The 17,015-nt window shown below is 43.7% G+C and overlaps 1 protein-coding gene across 1 annotated transcript in view; it reads left to right on the forward strand.

Annotated features, from left to right (window-relative positions):
- Nucleotides 1-304: 304 nt before the first annotated feature.
- Nucleotides 305-17,015, forward strand: part of eif2b5 (eukaryotic translation initiation factor 2B, subunit 5 epsilon) — a 78,503-nt gene continuing 61,792 nt past the window's right edge. Inside the window, exons 1-5 of the mRNA XM_059992000.1 lie at nt 305-478; nt 3,292-3,416; nt 8,960-9,145; nt 11,170-11,347; nt 16,834-16,914. Of these exons, the coding sequence (XP_059847983.1) occupies nt 326-478; nt 3,292-3,416; nt 8,960-9,145; nt 11,170-11,347; nt 16,834-16,914 (723 nt within the window). The 5' untranslated portion in view covers nt 305-325. The remainder of the gene's footprint in view (nt 479-3,291; nt 3,417-8,959; nt 9,146-11,169; nt 11,348-16,833; nt 16,915-17,015) is intronic.

Genomic DNA, 17,015 nt, shown 5'->3' on the forward strand with positions numbered 1-17,015 from the left:
TCAGAGATACCGACACCCATAAACTTGAAGTGGCTCATTCTCTCCACTTAAGATCTGTGAGGATCGGTTTGTGAAATGGTACAGTTTGCGGTCGCATTTGCACCTTATGAGGCACCGTCTATCTGACCGTTCCAATATGGGACCCACACACGCAGGAAAACGTTTCCTACGTCACGATGTCCTCATAAAGATGGCTTAGCCCTTACGGGGATGAGTCAAAGGTCCAGACTGAAGGGTTGCCCTTACCAAGATGGCCTCAAGCAGGTCTGCGGAGGCTGGCGGGGGTGGGGCCAGAGTCAGACGCGTCACTCTGTCACTCACAAAGATGGCGGCGAAGCACCGCGCGGGCCGGCGGGCGGCGGGAGCCGGAGCGGTTCGGGTGGCCGACGAGACTGAGCAATCGGTGCCGTTACAGGCCGTGTTGGTGGCGGACAGCTTCAACAGGCGCTTCTTCCCCATCACCAAGGACCAGCCGCGGGTGAGAGATGGCCGGCTGTCCGCCGAGAGGCCGAGGTCCCGGCAGCAGCATGTTCGGGTCTTTCACTCGTCCGTTATCTCACTCACACTCTCCTCATCCTCACCCTCAACGCCTCCCTCTTCTTCACCCCGTGCTTGATCACTTTCCCGCACCTCTGTCAACTGCTCCCTCATCACTTCTCCTCCGCGTCTACCCCACTGCCCAGTTTATGTTTACATATTTCCAACCTAGTCACAAATCCTCAGTGATGGAGTTTTGGACACACTGGTCTCTTTCTCCCCTTTTCTATTTCATATTTGGAAGCAGGTCTATTTCTCTCTGGTATCGCAGTGGTAATTGGAGGGTGAGCCTAGCAACCATTGGCATTGTATCCACCTGCAGTAAGAACCACACCACTCTGAAACATTATTCTCTTCCTAAGCCTCCTCCAGACAGGCTAATAACAGAGCCCAGTCTGGTGTATTTATTCTATTACAGGAAGGCGTAACAATGCCAATTGTTAAGTATCAAAATAACAATCATGTTTAATATCACTGGATTATGTTTGTGAAACGTATCGTTTTACACCAGTGGTACATTGAAATGCATAACATTATAAATTATAAATACAAGAAGAAATACATATATATTAAATAATGGAAAAAATAGTGAGATAGTGTACATGGATCCAGATAAGTGTGAGGTGGTTCACTTTGGTAGGTCAAATGTGATTGCAGAATGTAGTATTAATGGGAAGACTTGGCAGTGTGGAGGTTCAGAGGGATCTTGGGGTCCAAGTCCATTGGACGCTCAAAGCCAGGTTGACTGTGTGGTTAAGAAAGCATACAGTGCATCGGCCTTCATCAACTGTGGGATTGAGTTTAACAGCCGAGAGGTAATGTTACAGCTGTTTAGAGCCCTAGTCAGACCCCACTTTGGAGTACTGTGCTCAGTTCTGGGTCACCTCACTACAGGAAGGATGTGGAAATTATATAAAGGGTGCAGAGGAGATTTACAGGGGTGTTGCCTAGATTGGAGAGCATGCCCAATGAGAATAGGTTGAGTGAACTTGGCCTCTTCTCCTTGGAATGGCGGAGGATGAGAGGTGACCTGACAGAGGTGTATAAGATGATGAGAGCCATTGATCATGTGGATAGTCAGAGGCTTTTTCCCAGGGCTGAAATGCGTAACATGAGAGGGCACAGTTTCAAGGTGCTTGGAAGTAGGTACACAGGAGGTGTCGGGGTAAGTTTTTTATGCAGGGTGGTGAGTGTGTGGAATGGGCTGCCAGTGACAGTAGTGGAGGCAGATACTCCTGGGACTCCTGGATATGTACATGGAGCTTAGAAAAATAGAGGACTATAGTGGACATTACCCGAGGTAATGTCTAAAGTAAATACATGTTTGGTACAGTTTTGTGAGCCAAAGGGCTTGTATTGTGCTTTAGGTTTTCTAAGTTTCTATGATGGCCTCAGTAGTTAAGAGGATTGATTTTAAGAGTCACGAGGCAATGTTGTTGCTCTATAAATCTGGTTAGACCATACTTGGAACTTTCTGGTTACCTCATGGGAGGCATGTGAAAGCTTTAGAGAAGGTGCAGAGGAAATTTACCTGGATGGTGCCTGGTTAGAGAGCATGTCATATGAGGAGGATAGGTTGAGGGAGCTGGGGCTTTTCTCTTTGGAGCAAAGGAGAATGAGAGGTGACCTGATGGAATAGAACGTTATTGTCATTGTGCAAGATAAGTAGATTGTAGTGCTTCTCCAGTCCATGCAAAGCAGATATTTACAATGCATGCAGTTTGGCTTTTTAAAAGAAAATCTCCTCCTTCATGGGACAAGTTACTCCAATAGTCCATAACACTCAAAGGGTGTAGCATTATCCAGCTGCACAACAACCCTGTGAAGAAGCTGCTTTTCTGTCCACTGCCTTGGCTGAGATGTCTTCTTATCTTGTACAAGGTGTACCTGATGATTAGAGGCATAGATCAAGAGAACACCCAGGGCAGAAATGGCTATTATAAGGTGGCAGAAACTTGGGAGGAAAGTGGGGAGGAGGTGAAGGTGTCAGAAACAAGTTTTTTACTCAGTGTTAGATGCATAGAACGTGCTGATAGGGGGTGGTGGTAGAGACAGCAACATTAGGACATTTAAGAGACTTGTTGATAGGGATGTGGATAATAGAAAATAGAGGGTTATGTGGAAGCAAAGAGTTAGATTGGTCTTCGAGTAGTTAAAGGGTTAGTACAACACTGGGCCAAAGAGCCTGTGCTATACTGATCTGTGTTCTAAAAATGCCTGTACAAGTAGACATCCAAGTGGTCAAACTGTGGCTTGACTTAAAAATGTTGGAATTTCATTCCCTCAGCTTGATATTTACTGCTGTAACTTCAAATGAGTGAACCTCTGCTGTCATTTCTGTTCTCCTTGTTTTCTCTTATTGAGCAGATGTAATTTTCCGACTTAAGAAAGAAAGTGGTTTGCCATTCGCGGGATGGAACCCTAACCCTAACACATCCTGGGGTGTGCGTGTAACTAGCATGTTACCATTGCCTTTGCCTATAAGCGAAGTTGATGGTAGTGATGGTGATAGTGATGGAAGCGAGATGGTAGTGATGTTCACAACATTCTCATTGCAATGCACACAAAATGCTGGAGGAACTCAGAAGGTCAGTCAGCATCTATGGAGAGGGATGCTGCCTGACCAGCTTGGTTCCTCCCCATGAACGCCGCCTGACCAGTTGAGTTCCTCCAGCATTTTGTGTGTGTTACTTTGCATTTCAAGTTCTGCAGAATCTCTTGTGCTCCTTGTAACTGCTCTCTGTTCTGTTGCAGGCTCTGCTCCCCCTTGCTAATGTAGCACTAATCGATTATAGCCTGGAGTTTCTCACAGCAACTGGTGTCCAAGAGACCTTCGTTTTCTGCTGCTGGATGGCCCCGAAGATCAAAGAACACATTCAGTAATGTTGATTTAATGAATTGTTACTTGGGGATAGCATAGTGAACTGGGCCATGAAAGCCAATCAAACATCTATATTTAACATTGAATCTTATACCTCAGACAGGATGCCGTGTGCACATGCACTGAATGGCACTTTATCAGGTACCTTTGTATACTTCTATACTTTTTTAAGTACGTAAAGGGTAAGAGAGAGTTGAGGATAGATATAGGATCAATAAGATATTGTAATGAGAAATGCAGAGATGACAGAGGAACTAAATGCATATTTTGCATCAGTCTTCACAGTGGAAGACATCTGCAGTTTAAGAGTGTCGGGGAAGTGAAGTTTGTGCAGTGGAAATTACAACTAAGTAGGTGCTCTGGAAGCTTAATGGATAAATCTGGACCTGGAGGAAGAATGCACCCTTAGGTTCTGAAGGAAGTAGCTGGAGAGATTACAGAGGCATTAATGATGATCTTTCAAGAATCGATAGATTCTGGTATTGCACCAGATGACTGGAAAATTGCAAATGTTACTCTGCTATTTAAAAAGGGTGGGAGGTAGCAGAAAGGAAATTGTAGACCTGTTAACCTGACATCAGTGGTTGGGAAGTTGTTGGAATTGATTGTTAGGGATGAGATTACAGAGTATCTAGAGGCACATGACAAGATAGGCCAAAGCCAGCATGGTTTCCTGAAAGGGAAATCTTGCCTGACAAACCCACTGCAATTCTTTGAAGTAATTACAAGCAGGTTACGCAAAGGAGATGCAATAGATGTGTTGTACTTGGATTTTCAGAAGGCCTTTGACAAGATACCGCAGACAAGGCTGCTTAGCAAGATGAAAGCCCATGAAATTACAGGGAAGTTACTAGGGTGGGTGGAGCATTGGCTGATTGGCAGAAAACAGTGTGGGAGTTCTTGTGCATAAATTGCAAAAACTTGGCTTGCAGGTACAACAGGTTATTAAGAAGGTAAATGGAATGGCTTTCATTGCTAGAGGGATTGAATTCAAGAGTGATGCTCTTGAATAATCATGCTGCAATTATACAAGGTACTGGTGAGGCTGCACCTGGAGTACTGTGTGCTGTTCTGATCTCCGTGCTTGAGGAAGGATATACTGGCTTTGGAGGCAGTGCAGAGGAGGTTCAGCAGATTGATTCCAGGGATGAAGGGGTTAACCTGTGAGGAGAGATTGAGTTGCCTGGGACTATACTCTCTGGAGTTCAGAAGAATGAGAGGGGATCTTATAGAAACATATGAAATTTTGAAAAGGATAGATAAGATAGAAGTAGAAAAGTTGTTTCCATTGGTAGTTGAGACTAGAACAAGGGGACACTGCCTCAAGATTCAGGGAAGAAGATTTAGGATGGAGATGAGGAGAAACAGTTTTTCCCAGAGAGTGGTGACTGGAATTCTTTGCCCAGGGAAGCAGTTGAGGCTTCTTTACTAAATATATTTAAGAAACAGATAGGTTTTTACGTAGTAAGGGAATTAAGGGTTATGGAGAAAAGGCAGGTGGGTGGAGTTGAGTTTACGGACAGATCAGCCATGATCTTATTGAATGGCGGGGCAGACTCGATGGGCCGGATGGTCTACTCCTGCTCCTGTTTCTTATGTTCTAAAGGGATCCTACTCTGGCTGGCTGCTGGTTACCAGTGGAGTTCCACAGGGGTCTTTGTTGGGGCTGCTGCTTTTTACAATGTATGTCAATGATTTGGACTACGGTATTAATCGATTTGTGGCTAAATTTGCCGATGATACAAAGATAGGTGGAGGAGTGGTTAGTGTTGAGGAAACAGAGAGACTTAGATAGTTTAGGGTAGTAGTCGCCAACCTTTTTAAGCCCCAGATCCCCTACCTCGGCCTTAGTGAAAGGCAAGATCGACCACAGAGCGATTAGTTACATGCATGCGCACCGGGGCAGAAAAGACCGGAAGTAAAACCCCACAACCCAGAAGTAGAAATAATGCATAAACACCAGGGGTACCCACCCTGTTTTGCACCGCGGACCGGTTTAATATTGACAATATTCTTGCGGTCTTCCCGCTGGCCGCGCTCTGGGCCAGTGGCATCAGCGGTTCCCGCCAGCCGTGTGAGGGTATCACTGCATTTTGGTGACTGACAACCTTGCGTGGTTTTAAGTTAGGCCGTGGCCTGAGGAAAGGTGCAGCTGACTTACATTGTTTCCTCATTGGGGACCACTGAGGTACACTGTGCAGTGGGGGAGAACTATTTGCATGCACACTGGACAGAAAGAATGGAACTGATACCCCGCAACCCGGAAACAATCTCTCAAAGGTATTTGTGTATTTAATTTTTCACTTTTTTCAGGATCTACTGGGAAAGTCTCAAAGATCGACCAGTCAATTGCGACCGACGGGTTGGCAACCACTAGTTTAGTGGAATGGGCAAAGAAGTGGCAAATGAAATACAATGTTGGAAAGTGTATAGTCATGCACTTTGGTGGGAGAAATAAACGGGCAGACTATTGTTTAGATGGGGAGAGAATTTGTGCAGAATACTCTAAAGGTTAACCTCCAGGTTGAGTCAGTAGTGAAGAAGCCGAATGTAATGTTGGCATCCATTTCTAGAGGTATGGAATATAAGAGCAGGGATGTGATGTTGAGGCTCTATAAGGCACTCAAGAGACCACACTTGGAGTATTGTGTGCAGTTTTGAGCTCCTTATTTTAGAAAGGATATACTGACGTTGGAGAGGGTTCAGAGAAGATTCACGATAATGCTTCCAGGAATGAAAGGGTTACTGTATGAGGAACGTCTGGCAGCTCTTGGGCTGAATTCCCTGGAGTTCAGGAGAATGAGGGGGGATCTCATAGAAACATTCCACATGTTAAAAGACCTGAGCAGATTAGATATGGCAAAGTTATTTCCCATGGTAGGGGAGTCTAGGACAAGAAGGCACGACTTCAGGATTGACGATTGCCCTTTTAGAACTGAGATGGGGAGAAATTACTTTTGTCAGAGGGTGGTAAATCTGTGGAATTTGTTGCCAGGAGTGGCTGTGGAGGCCAAGTCATTGGGTGTATTTAAGGCAGAGATAGATAGGTTCCTGATTAGCCCAGTAATCAAAGGGTATGGGGTGAAAGCAGGGGAGTGGGGATGACTGGAAGAATTGGATCAGCCCATGATTGAATGGCAGAGCAGACTCGGGCCGAAAGGCCTTCTTCTGCTCCTGTATCTAATGATCTTGTAAAATGGCCATAAAATATATGGCTGAGATCTTCTGTAGCCCATCCACTTCAGGGTTCAATGTGTTGTGCATTCAGAGATGCTCTTCTGCACACCACTGTTGTGTGTTTATTTGAGTCACTGTCACCTTCTTGTCAGCTTGAACCAGTCTGGCCATTCTCCTCTGACCTCTCTCATGAACAAGGCATTTTCACCCACAGAACTGCCGCTCACTGGATGTATTTCACACCATTCTCTGTAAACTCTAGAGATTGTTGTGAGTGAAAATCCCAGGAGATCAGTTTCTGAGACACTCAAACCACCCAGCCTGGCACCAACAAACATTCCATGGTCAAAGTCACTTAGGTCACATTTCTTCCCCAGTCTGATGTTTAATATGAACAGCTGAACCTCTTGACCGTGACTGCATGCTTTTATGCGCTGAGTTGCTATCACGTGATTGGCTGATTTGATATTTGTATTAATAAGCAGGTGTACAGATCTACCTAATAAAGTGGCTACAGACTACCTTGTGCCACTGATAGCTGCTTTTCCCCATGACTGGAGACAGCTGGATATCTGTTCTGAAAATTCCACTAAAGAAGTTCTTCTACCATACTTTTGGCAGGCCTTTTCAAACTACGTCAGATGTATATAAAAAAAATCCTTAATTTGTTTGATATATATTCAGTGGCCACTTTGTTAGGTACACCTGCTCATTAATGCAAATGTTTAGGTAGCCAATCATGTGGCAGCATCTCAGAGGAGACTAGGTAAAGAGATTCAGCTGTTATTCAGACCAGAATTCAAAATGGGGAAGAAATGTCATCTAACTGACTTTGACTATGGAATGGCTGTTGGTGCCAGATGGTTTGAGTAGCTCAGAAACTGCGAATCTCCTGGGATTTTTGCACAACAATCTCTAGAGTTTACAGAGAATGGTTTGAGAAACAATAAACATCCAGTGAGTGGCAGTTCTGTGGGTGAAAATGCCCTGTTAATGAGAGAGGTCAGCGGAGAAGGGCCAGACTGCTTCAAGCTGACTGGAAAGCAACAATAACTCAAAGAACCACGCATTAGAACAGTGGTATGCAGAACAGCATGTCTGAATGCACAATATGTGGAACCTTAAAGTGGATGGGCTATACTATTTTAGGTGCAGCAGTGACATATTGTGGCTGCTGAGTGTAGAATGAAAACACAGACTGCTGAAACCATTCACTGCGTGAAGAGATTTTGGGAAATATTTCAGATTGATCTCTTAATTGGAACAGTTTGCTGTTTTTCCAGTTTAGAATCAAATTAGATAACACATCATTTCTCTCTGTCAACCTATTTTATTGAAAGGTCTTCAGTGTGAAATTTATTTATTTATTAAGAGATTCAGTATGGAACAGTTCCTTCCAGCCCACTGAGCTGCACGGCCCAGCATCCCACCCACTTAACCCTATCCTAATCATGGGACAGCTTACAATGACCAATTAACTTACTAACCAGTTTGTCTTTGGACTGTGGGAGGTTACCAGATGACCTAGAGAAAATCCACGCGCTCCACGGGAAGAACATTCAAACTCTGAGCAGGTGACATCGGAATTGAACTCCGAACTCTGGCGCCCCGAGCTCTACCTGTTACCCTACCACGGTGCCCTCTTCTCTTTCCAGAAATGCTGTACAACATCCTGATTTTTTTTTAGAATATTTCTGTTTTAATTTCAGATTCAAATTTGTCAAAATTTTAAAATATTTTATTTACTCTTCACTTTTATCTGTTAACATCAGCTCATTCAGGAATGAATAAAAGGGTTAACGTGAGGAGCATTTGATTGCTCTGGACCTGTACATGCTGGAGTTTAGAAGAATGAAACTTACTGAATATTGAAAAGCGCAGATAGAGTGGTCATTGAGAGAATGTTTGCTATATTGGGGAGTTGAGAACCAGAGAGCAGATTACCAGGATAGTAGTAGAAGCAGGCAGTTTGGAGGTGTTTAAGTGACTTTTAGATAGACTGATGAGTATGAAAGGAATGGAGGGATGTGGCTAATACATAGAAAGCACGTATGGTGTAAATTGCTATCAAAATCAGCACTTTGAGGCAGCATTGTTGTATAAAACTATTACATTAGCAGCAACCCGAGTTCAGTTCCACTGCTGTCTGTAAGGAGTTTGTAAGTTCTCGCTGTGCCCTTTTGGGTTTCCTCTGGATTCTCCAGTTTCCTCCCACATTCCAAAGACGTGGGTCAGTAAGTTAATTGGTTATATCGGTGTAATTGGGTGTTGTGGGCTCGTTGGGTTGCCCAGTACTGTATAGAACATTGCAAGGTTCTCTGTAAATGCAAGTCATTCATTATCTTCTTGCTCATCCTCTTCCAGGAATTCGAAGTGGAACCGTCCCACCTCTTCAAATACCATCCACATCATGAGTTCTGAGTCGTATCGCTCTTTGGGGGATGTGTTACGGGACGTGGATGCAAAGTCACTTGTCCGCTCAGATTTCATACTAATTTATGGAGATATTGTATCCAATATTAATGTGACCAAAGCACTGGAGGAACACAAGTGAGTTATGCTCTGTGTATTGACTGTATTGGGGTTTATTTATTCAGTTCTGTTCATCGATTTTTTACTGAGCTTCTTGAGATTCAGTTGATCTGTATGAAAGGACTTCCTTTCACATTGTACATGACAGGATTTATGGTTTTGTGGCCAGGTTTTCTGATGATACGATGATAGATGGAAGGTGGGTGGTGTTGAGGAAGCAGAAAGTCTGCAGAGCGACTTATACAGGTTAAAAGATTGGGCAAACAAGTGACAGATGTAATAAATGCACTCTAGCAGAAGGAATAAAGGCGTACTTTTTTCCAAACGCGGAGCAAATTCAGAAATTTGAACTTGAGAGTCCTTGTGCAGGAAACCGTAAGGTTAACTTGCATGTTGAGTTGGTGATAAGGAATGCAAATACAATGTTAGTATTCATTTTGAGAGGACTAGGTTATATGTAATTCAATTGATCAGACTGCACTTGGAATATTGTGAGCAATTTGGGGCCCCTTATCTAAGAAAACATGTTCTAGCATTGGAGAAGGTCCAGAGGAGGTTTACAAGAATGATTCTGAGAATGAAAGGATTAATGTATGAGGAGCAGTTTATGGTTCTGGGCCTATATTCACTGGAGTTTAGAAGAATGGGGAAAACTCATTGAAAACTCTTAAATATTGAAAGGCTTAGATAGAGTTGATGTGGAGAGGATGTTTCCTAGAGTGGTGAAGTCTAGGACAAGAGGGCACAGTCTCAGAATAGAGGGACGTTCTTTTCAAAGGCTAAGAATGGAGATGAGGAGGAACTTACTTAGTCAGAGGGTTGTGAATCTGTGGAATTCATTGCCACAGACAGCTGTGAAGGCCAAGTCATTGGATATATTTAAAGTGGAGGTTGATAGGTTCTTGATTAGTAAGAGCATCAAAGGTTATGGGGAGAAGGCAGGAGAATGGGGTTGAGAGGGATAATAAATTACTCATGATGGAATGCTGGAGATGACTTGATGGGCTGCATGGCCTAATTGTCTTCCTATGTCTTAAGGCTAGCAGTTAAATATTCTAGGGTAACACTGCTAACACTGTTGATTAGGGGTAATACAAAACAGGTACTTGGAGAGGTTATATTGGAAGGATTGTCCAATTAAGCCACATGGGAAGAAATTAGGAGTAATTCATTTTGCTGAGGTTACGCTAAGCTTCCCAGTAGTCATGGGGGTTAGAGGAATGGATAGCTAAGCAGATCACAGAAAGGGAACAGGGTAATAAAGTTATAGTAATGGGAGAATTTAACTTTCCCAATATTGATTGTCCAATTAAGCCACATGGGAAGAAATTAGCCTGTCCAATCCCTTTAGATGCAGGAAGATTGTTTCCGATGTTGGGGATGTCCAGAACGAGGGATCACAGTTTAAGGATAAAGGGGAAGCCTTTTAGGACCGAGATGAGGAAAAACTTCTTCACACAAAGAGTGGTGAATCTGTGGAATTCTCTGCCACAGGAAACAGTTGAGGCCGGTTCATTGGCTATATTTAAGAGGAAGTTAGATATGGCCCTTGTGGCTAAAGGGATCAGGGGGTATGGAGAGAAAGCAGGTACAGGGTTTTGAGTTGGATGATCAGCCATGATCATACTGAATGGCAGTGCAGGCTCGAAGGGCCAAATGGCCTACTCCTGCACCTATTTTCTATGTTTCTATAACATTAAGGTAATTGGAGGAAAGTATATGGGAATGTCAGAGGTTTTTTTTTACATAGAGTAGTGGGTTTGTGAATGCGCTGCCAGGGGTGATGGTAGAGGCAAATAAATTAAGGCATTTAAGAGACTCGTAGATGGATACATGGATGATAGAAAATGGAGGGCAATGTGTGAGGGAAAGTTTAGATTGATCTTGGAGTCGGTAAAAGGTCGGTACAACAGTGTGGGCCAAATGGCCTGTACTGTGCTGTAGTGTATGTTCTTCTGTAACCTCAGGTGTAGAATCCACTGGACAGTCCATCTCTTCACTCACTACTGCTCATTTTGTGACTCTGTCATGGTGTACCATAGGGCTCGACGGAAGTTGGAGAAGAACGTGTCTGTCATGACAATGATTTTCAAACAGTCATCACCAGGTCACAGGACAAGGAGTCAGGAGGATGATATCATTGCAGCCGTGAACAGCAAGACCAGCCGTGTGCTACACTATCAGAAAGCCCACAAGCTTAAGAAATTCCAATTTCCCATGGTATGATCCCTTATATTTTAATAATGTTTTGCATAACCCCATCTCACAGAAATGTTTCCCGTGAACTTTGCAGCCTGTTAACTATCACGGGTACAATTTCCTCACTACGTTATGGACAGTCAGGCCAGAGATGTGAAGTAATTCCCAGAAATTCCTGATGCTGTGGAAGTTTCTCTTTAATTTGGAGATTTGGGGGGTGGTCATGGTTAGCGTAATGCTTTTACAGAGCCAGCAATCTGGGTGTATCGTGAGCAAGGGTGTAGTGCTGAGGCTTCACGAGGCATTGGTCACACTGCACTTGGAGTCTTGTGAGCAATTTTAGGCCCCTTATCTATGAAAGGATGTGCTGGAGAGGGTCCAGAGGAGGTTCATAAGAATGATCCTGGAATGAAAGGGTAAAAATATCAGGAGCATTTGATGGCTTTGGCCTGTTATTCACTGGAGTTTAGAAGAATGATGGGAATCCCATTGAAATGTATCAGATAGTGATAGGCCTCAATAGAGAGAACATAGAGAGGATGTTTCCTATGAAAGAACATAAGGTGTGGGAGCAGGAGTAGGCCATCTGGCCCATCGAGCCTGCTGCACCATCCCATAAGATCAAGCTGATCTCAGCATGGGCTCGTCTCCACCTCCCTGCCTTTTCCCCATAACCCTTAATTTCGCTACTATGCAAAAATCTATTCAACCTTGTCTTAAACATACTTACTGAGGTCGCCTCCACTGCTTCATTGTGCAGAGAATTCCACAGATTCACCACTCTCTGGGAAAAGCAGTTTCTCCTCATCTCTGTCCTAAATCTACTCCCCCAAATCTTGAGGCTATGTCCCTTAGTTCTAGTCTCACTTACCAGTGGAAACAACTTTCCTGTCTCTATCTTAACTATCCCTTTTATAATTTTATACATTTCTATAAGATCTCCTCTCATTCTTCTGAATTCCAGCAAGTACAGTCCCAGGTGACTCAATCTCTCCTCATAGTCTAACCCCCTCATCTCTGGAATCAACCTGGTGAACCTCCTCTGCACCGCCTTCATAGCCAATATATTTTTCCTCAAGTATGGAGACCAGTACTGCAGGAATGGCCTCACTAGTTACCTGTACAATTGCAGCATAACTTCCCTGCTCTTAAATTCAATCCCTCCAGCAATGAAGGCCAACTTCCCATTTGCCTTCTCAATAGCCTGCTGCTCCTGCAAAGTGGATGGCCTTGCATTTACAAACATCGTACATCGTACTCTATCTGCCAGACCCTTGCCCACTCACTTAACCTATCTATATCTCACTGCAGACTCCCCCTATCTTCTGCACAATTTGCTTTTCCACTCAGTTTGGATCATCAGCAAACCTAGATACGCTACACTCGGTTCCTTCTTCCAGATCATTTGTATTTATCGTGAACAGTTGCGAGTCCAGCACTGACCCCTGCGCCACATTGCTCACCACTGATTGCCAACCAGAATAACACCAATGTATCCCAACTTTTTGCTTTTTATTAGTTAACCAATCCTCTATCCATGCTAATATGTCACCCTAACTCTGTGCATCCTTATCTTCTGGATAAGTCTTTTATGCTTCACCTTATCGAGCACCTTCTGGAAATCGAAGTAAGTAGCATCTGTCTGTTCCCTCTATCAACTGCACTCGTTATATCCTCAAAGAACTCCAGTAAGTTTATCACACAGGATCTGCATTTGCTGAATCCATGCTGTGTGTGCCTGATGAATCCATTTCCAGATGCCTGACTATTTCTTCTTTAATGATAGCTTCAAGCATTTTCCCAATTACAAATGTTAAACTAACTTGACTTTAGTTACCAGCCTTTTGCCTACATCCTTTTTTGAAGAGTGGGGTGACATTCGGTGTCTTCTAATCCTTTGGGACCTGCCCAGAGAATTCTGGTAAATTATCACCAAAGCCTCTATTATAATTTCTGCTATTTATATCAGTAACCCTGGGATGCATTCTATTATGACCGGGGAACATGTCTATAGTAGGGTAAGTCTCAGACCAAAGAAGACAATCTTAAGAATATAAGGTCTCCCTTTGAACATAAATGAGGAGGAATTTCTTTAGCGAGAGGGTGGTGAATCTGTGTATTTCATTGTCATAGATTGCTGTAGAAGTCAAGTCATTGGGTATATTTAAAGCTGAGGTTGGTAGGTTCTTGACTGGCAAGTGTGTCAGAGGTTATGGGGAAAAGATAGGCGAATAGGGTTGAAAGGGAAAGGAAAAATAAATCGGCCATGATGGAATGGTGGAGTTGACTCAATGGGTCAAATAGCTTTATTCTACTCCAATATCATACAGTCTTATGGTTCATTTTTTTCACTGTATGTAAGGAATTTGTACGTTCTCCCCGCGACTTTCTCCAGGTGCTCTGGTTTCCTCCCACATTCCAAAGACGTATGGGTTAGTAGAATAATTGGTCACATGGGAAGAAATGGGCAGCATGGGTTCATTGGGCTGGAATGGCCTGTTACTGTGCTATATCCCTAAATAAAATTTCTGTAAGTTCTTGTGAGCAGGCAGAGCAGCTGATGGCGATTTACTCAACAACTGCAGCAGGTAGTTGGATTGTACAAATTTCAACTATCAATACCCTGGGAGCTATCATTAACCAGAAATGGAACTGGAGTAGCAATTTAAAAAAACACACACATGGCCACAGGAGCAGGTTAGAGATTACGAACTCTGGAGTGAGTATCTTGCGTCCTCGCTTTCCTGACTTGCAAAGCCTGTCCATCATCTGCAAGGTTCAAGTTAGAAGTGTGAGGAATACTCTTCAACTGCAGCTTGGGCAGCAATGAAGGAACTGAAGAAAACTTAAAAACCTGAGGTGCAAAGGGACTTGGGAGTCCTCATACAGGATTTCCTGAAGGTTAATTTGCATTTGTGTTGGTGGTGAGAAAGGCAAATGCAATGTTAACATTCATTTCAAGAGGACTACTAGTAATATAACATTACTAATGTAATGTTGAGGCTTTATAAAACACTGGTGAGGCCTCACTTGGAGTATTGTGAGTAGTGTGGGGCCCCTTATCTAAGGATTTTGGGGAGGGTTCAAAGGAGATTCATGAAAATGGTTACGAGTTTGATGGCTCTGGACCTGTACTCACTGGAGAATGAGGGTGAATCTCATTGAAACCTATCGAATGTTGAAAGGCCTCCATAGATGTGGAGAGGATGTTCCTTATGGTGGGACAGACTAAGACCAGAGGGCACAGCTTCAGAATAGGGAGACATCCATCTAGGATGGAGATGAGGAATTGCTTTGGCCAGAGAATGGTGAATTTGTAGAATTTGTTGCCACAGACAGCAGTGGTGACCATGTCATTAGGTATATTTAATTCAGATTTTGATTCTTGATTAGTCCGAGCATGAGGGGATATGGGGAGAAGGCAGGAGATTGGGGTTGAGAGGTAAATGGATCAGCCATGATGAAATGGTGGAGCAGACAGGATGGGCCAAGTGGCCTAATTCTACTCCTATATCTTATGGTCCTATGGTCTCGCAGGATGTCACTTGAGAGGTAATGTCCTATATGGTGCTACATGATAATCTGAGCAATTCATTGACTCTCTGATGCCAAGTAGCAGCAGATTGTACGATCTTCACAATGCATTTAGCAGTTCCCTAACACTCCTTCCAACACCCACACCACCAGCAGCCAGAACAAGGCCGGTATAAGCACTGAGAGCAGCACCACTAGCAGGAAACTGCCCTGCAAGCCAAGCACTGTCTCGACTTGAATCTGTGCTGGTGGTGTGAGAACCCTGAGTCCCACACCACCAGGTTTAGGAATAGTTACAACCATCAGGCTCCTGAACTGGCGTGGATAATACTAAAGTGACCCCAAACCCATAGATTCACTTTCAAGGACTATACAAGTCATGTTCTCAGCATTATTCATCAGTTTATAGCCCTGAATGACTGCAGCACTGAAACAGGCCTTTCAGTCCATCTAGTCAGTCTTAAATTATTAATCTGCCTAGTCCCATCAGTCTGCTCCCTTCCCCTCTCATCCAGATACCTACTCAAATTTCTCTGATTGAATCCACATCCACCACTTGCGCTGGCAGCTTATTCCACACGCACTATCTTCTGAGTGAAGTTGTTATCTGGTGTGCATTGGTTGTTCGTCAGTCTTTGTCAATCATTGTTTATGTGAAGTTTTCTTAAACTCTATCCTGTTTGTTCATTTTCCTGTAAATACCTGCAGGAAAGTGATTCTCGGGGTATTATATGGTCACATATACGTACTTTGATAATGAGTTTACTTTGAACTTTGATTTTGTTCCTTGACTGTCTGGGTTAAAATCCTGGTACTCTCTTTCCAAGAGCATTGTGGATCTACTCCCATCTCTAAGACTGCTGCAGTTCAAAGAGGTAGTTTTCCACCACTTACTCCAGGGAAATTGGGAGTGGATATTGTGAGCTTTTCAACTATTTATTAATACACTAGAGAATACAAATATACAATGCTGTAAGTCCCCAGGTAATGACGTCATTTTGTTCCTGTGCACTTCATAGCCGAAACTCAGGGAAGAATGGAAAGGGCTGTGACAGAAGAGTGAGCAGCTGTGGAAACGGTGGCCAGCAGCTGACCTGACTGACCCAGTGAGTGAGGCTGCCCAGCGCTGCTCGCTCTTCCGCGGCTCAGCAGAAGAGTGGGTTTGGAATACATCCTGTTCACCCTGCAGACGACATCTGTAGCCTCATAGCAATTTTGGGGGTCACTTCTTCTTACACAAAAAGTGGTATCAGTGTGACACAAGCTGCTACATAAATAGTTGTTGAGATTTTTATTGTTACGATGTGTTTTCTTAACTGAATCATTGTGTTATTGAATAAGTAAAATGCACAAAATGCTGGAGGAACTCAGCAGATCAGGCAGCATCTATGGAAAAGAACCCTGGAGTTCCTTTCTGCTCCATAGATGCGGCCTGACCTGCTGACTTGAGCATTTTGTGTGTGTGTTATTCCTGAGCTTACGATTTCCACTCTTCCCCTTCCTTTCCAGCCTGGTGAAGGGTCTCAGCTGGAAAGGTCAACTGTTTTTCCTTGCCACGGACACTGCCTGACCTGCTGAGTTCCTCCTGCATTCTGAGTGAGCTACTCTGGGTTTCCAGTATCTGCAGAATCTGGATGGGAATAAACAGTCAGCGTTTTGGGGTGAGACCCTTCATCAGGATTGATTAGGGTCTCGGCCTCAAACGTTAAAGTTTATTCCCATCCGCAGATGCTGCCTGACCTGCTGAGCACTTCCAGCACGTTGTGTGTATTGCTCTGGATTTCCAGCATCTGCAGTACCTCTTGTGACTGTGTACAGAATCAGTGTGTGTGTCTGGTATTTGATGAGTGTTTCTCCTGCAATTTTTGGCTGCTGATACTCTTGGTAGTCAACTTTGCCCACTAATGAGGCAGCAGGGACGCAAACTATCCATGCCTTTTAACCTAACAAATGTTTCTCGTTGATTTCCCCAGCACCTGTTTCACGGTAACAATGATGAGATTGAAATCCGGCATGATCTACTCGACTGTCACATTAGCATCTGTTCCCCACAGGTCAGTACAGAAATCTTCACCCCGGTTCCCATAAAGCTCATAGTTTGCATTATTAGTTTATTGGTACAGAAAGACTTGTACTTAAATTCATTTGTATTTGT

This window comes from Hypanus sabinus, chromosome 2, assembly GCF_030144855.1.
Source record: "Hypanus sabinus isolate sHypSab1 chromosome 2, sHypSab1.hap1, whole genome shotgun sequence".
NCBI lineage: Eukaryota > Metazoa > Chordata > Chondrichthyes > Myliobatiformes > Dasyatidae > Hypanus > Hypanus sabinus.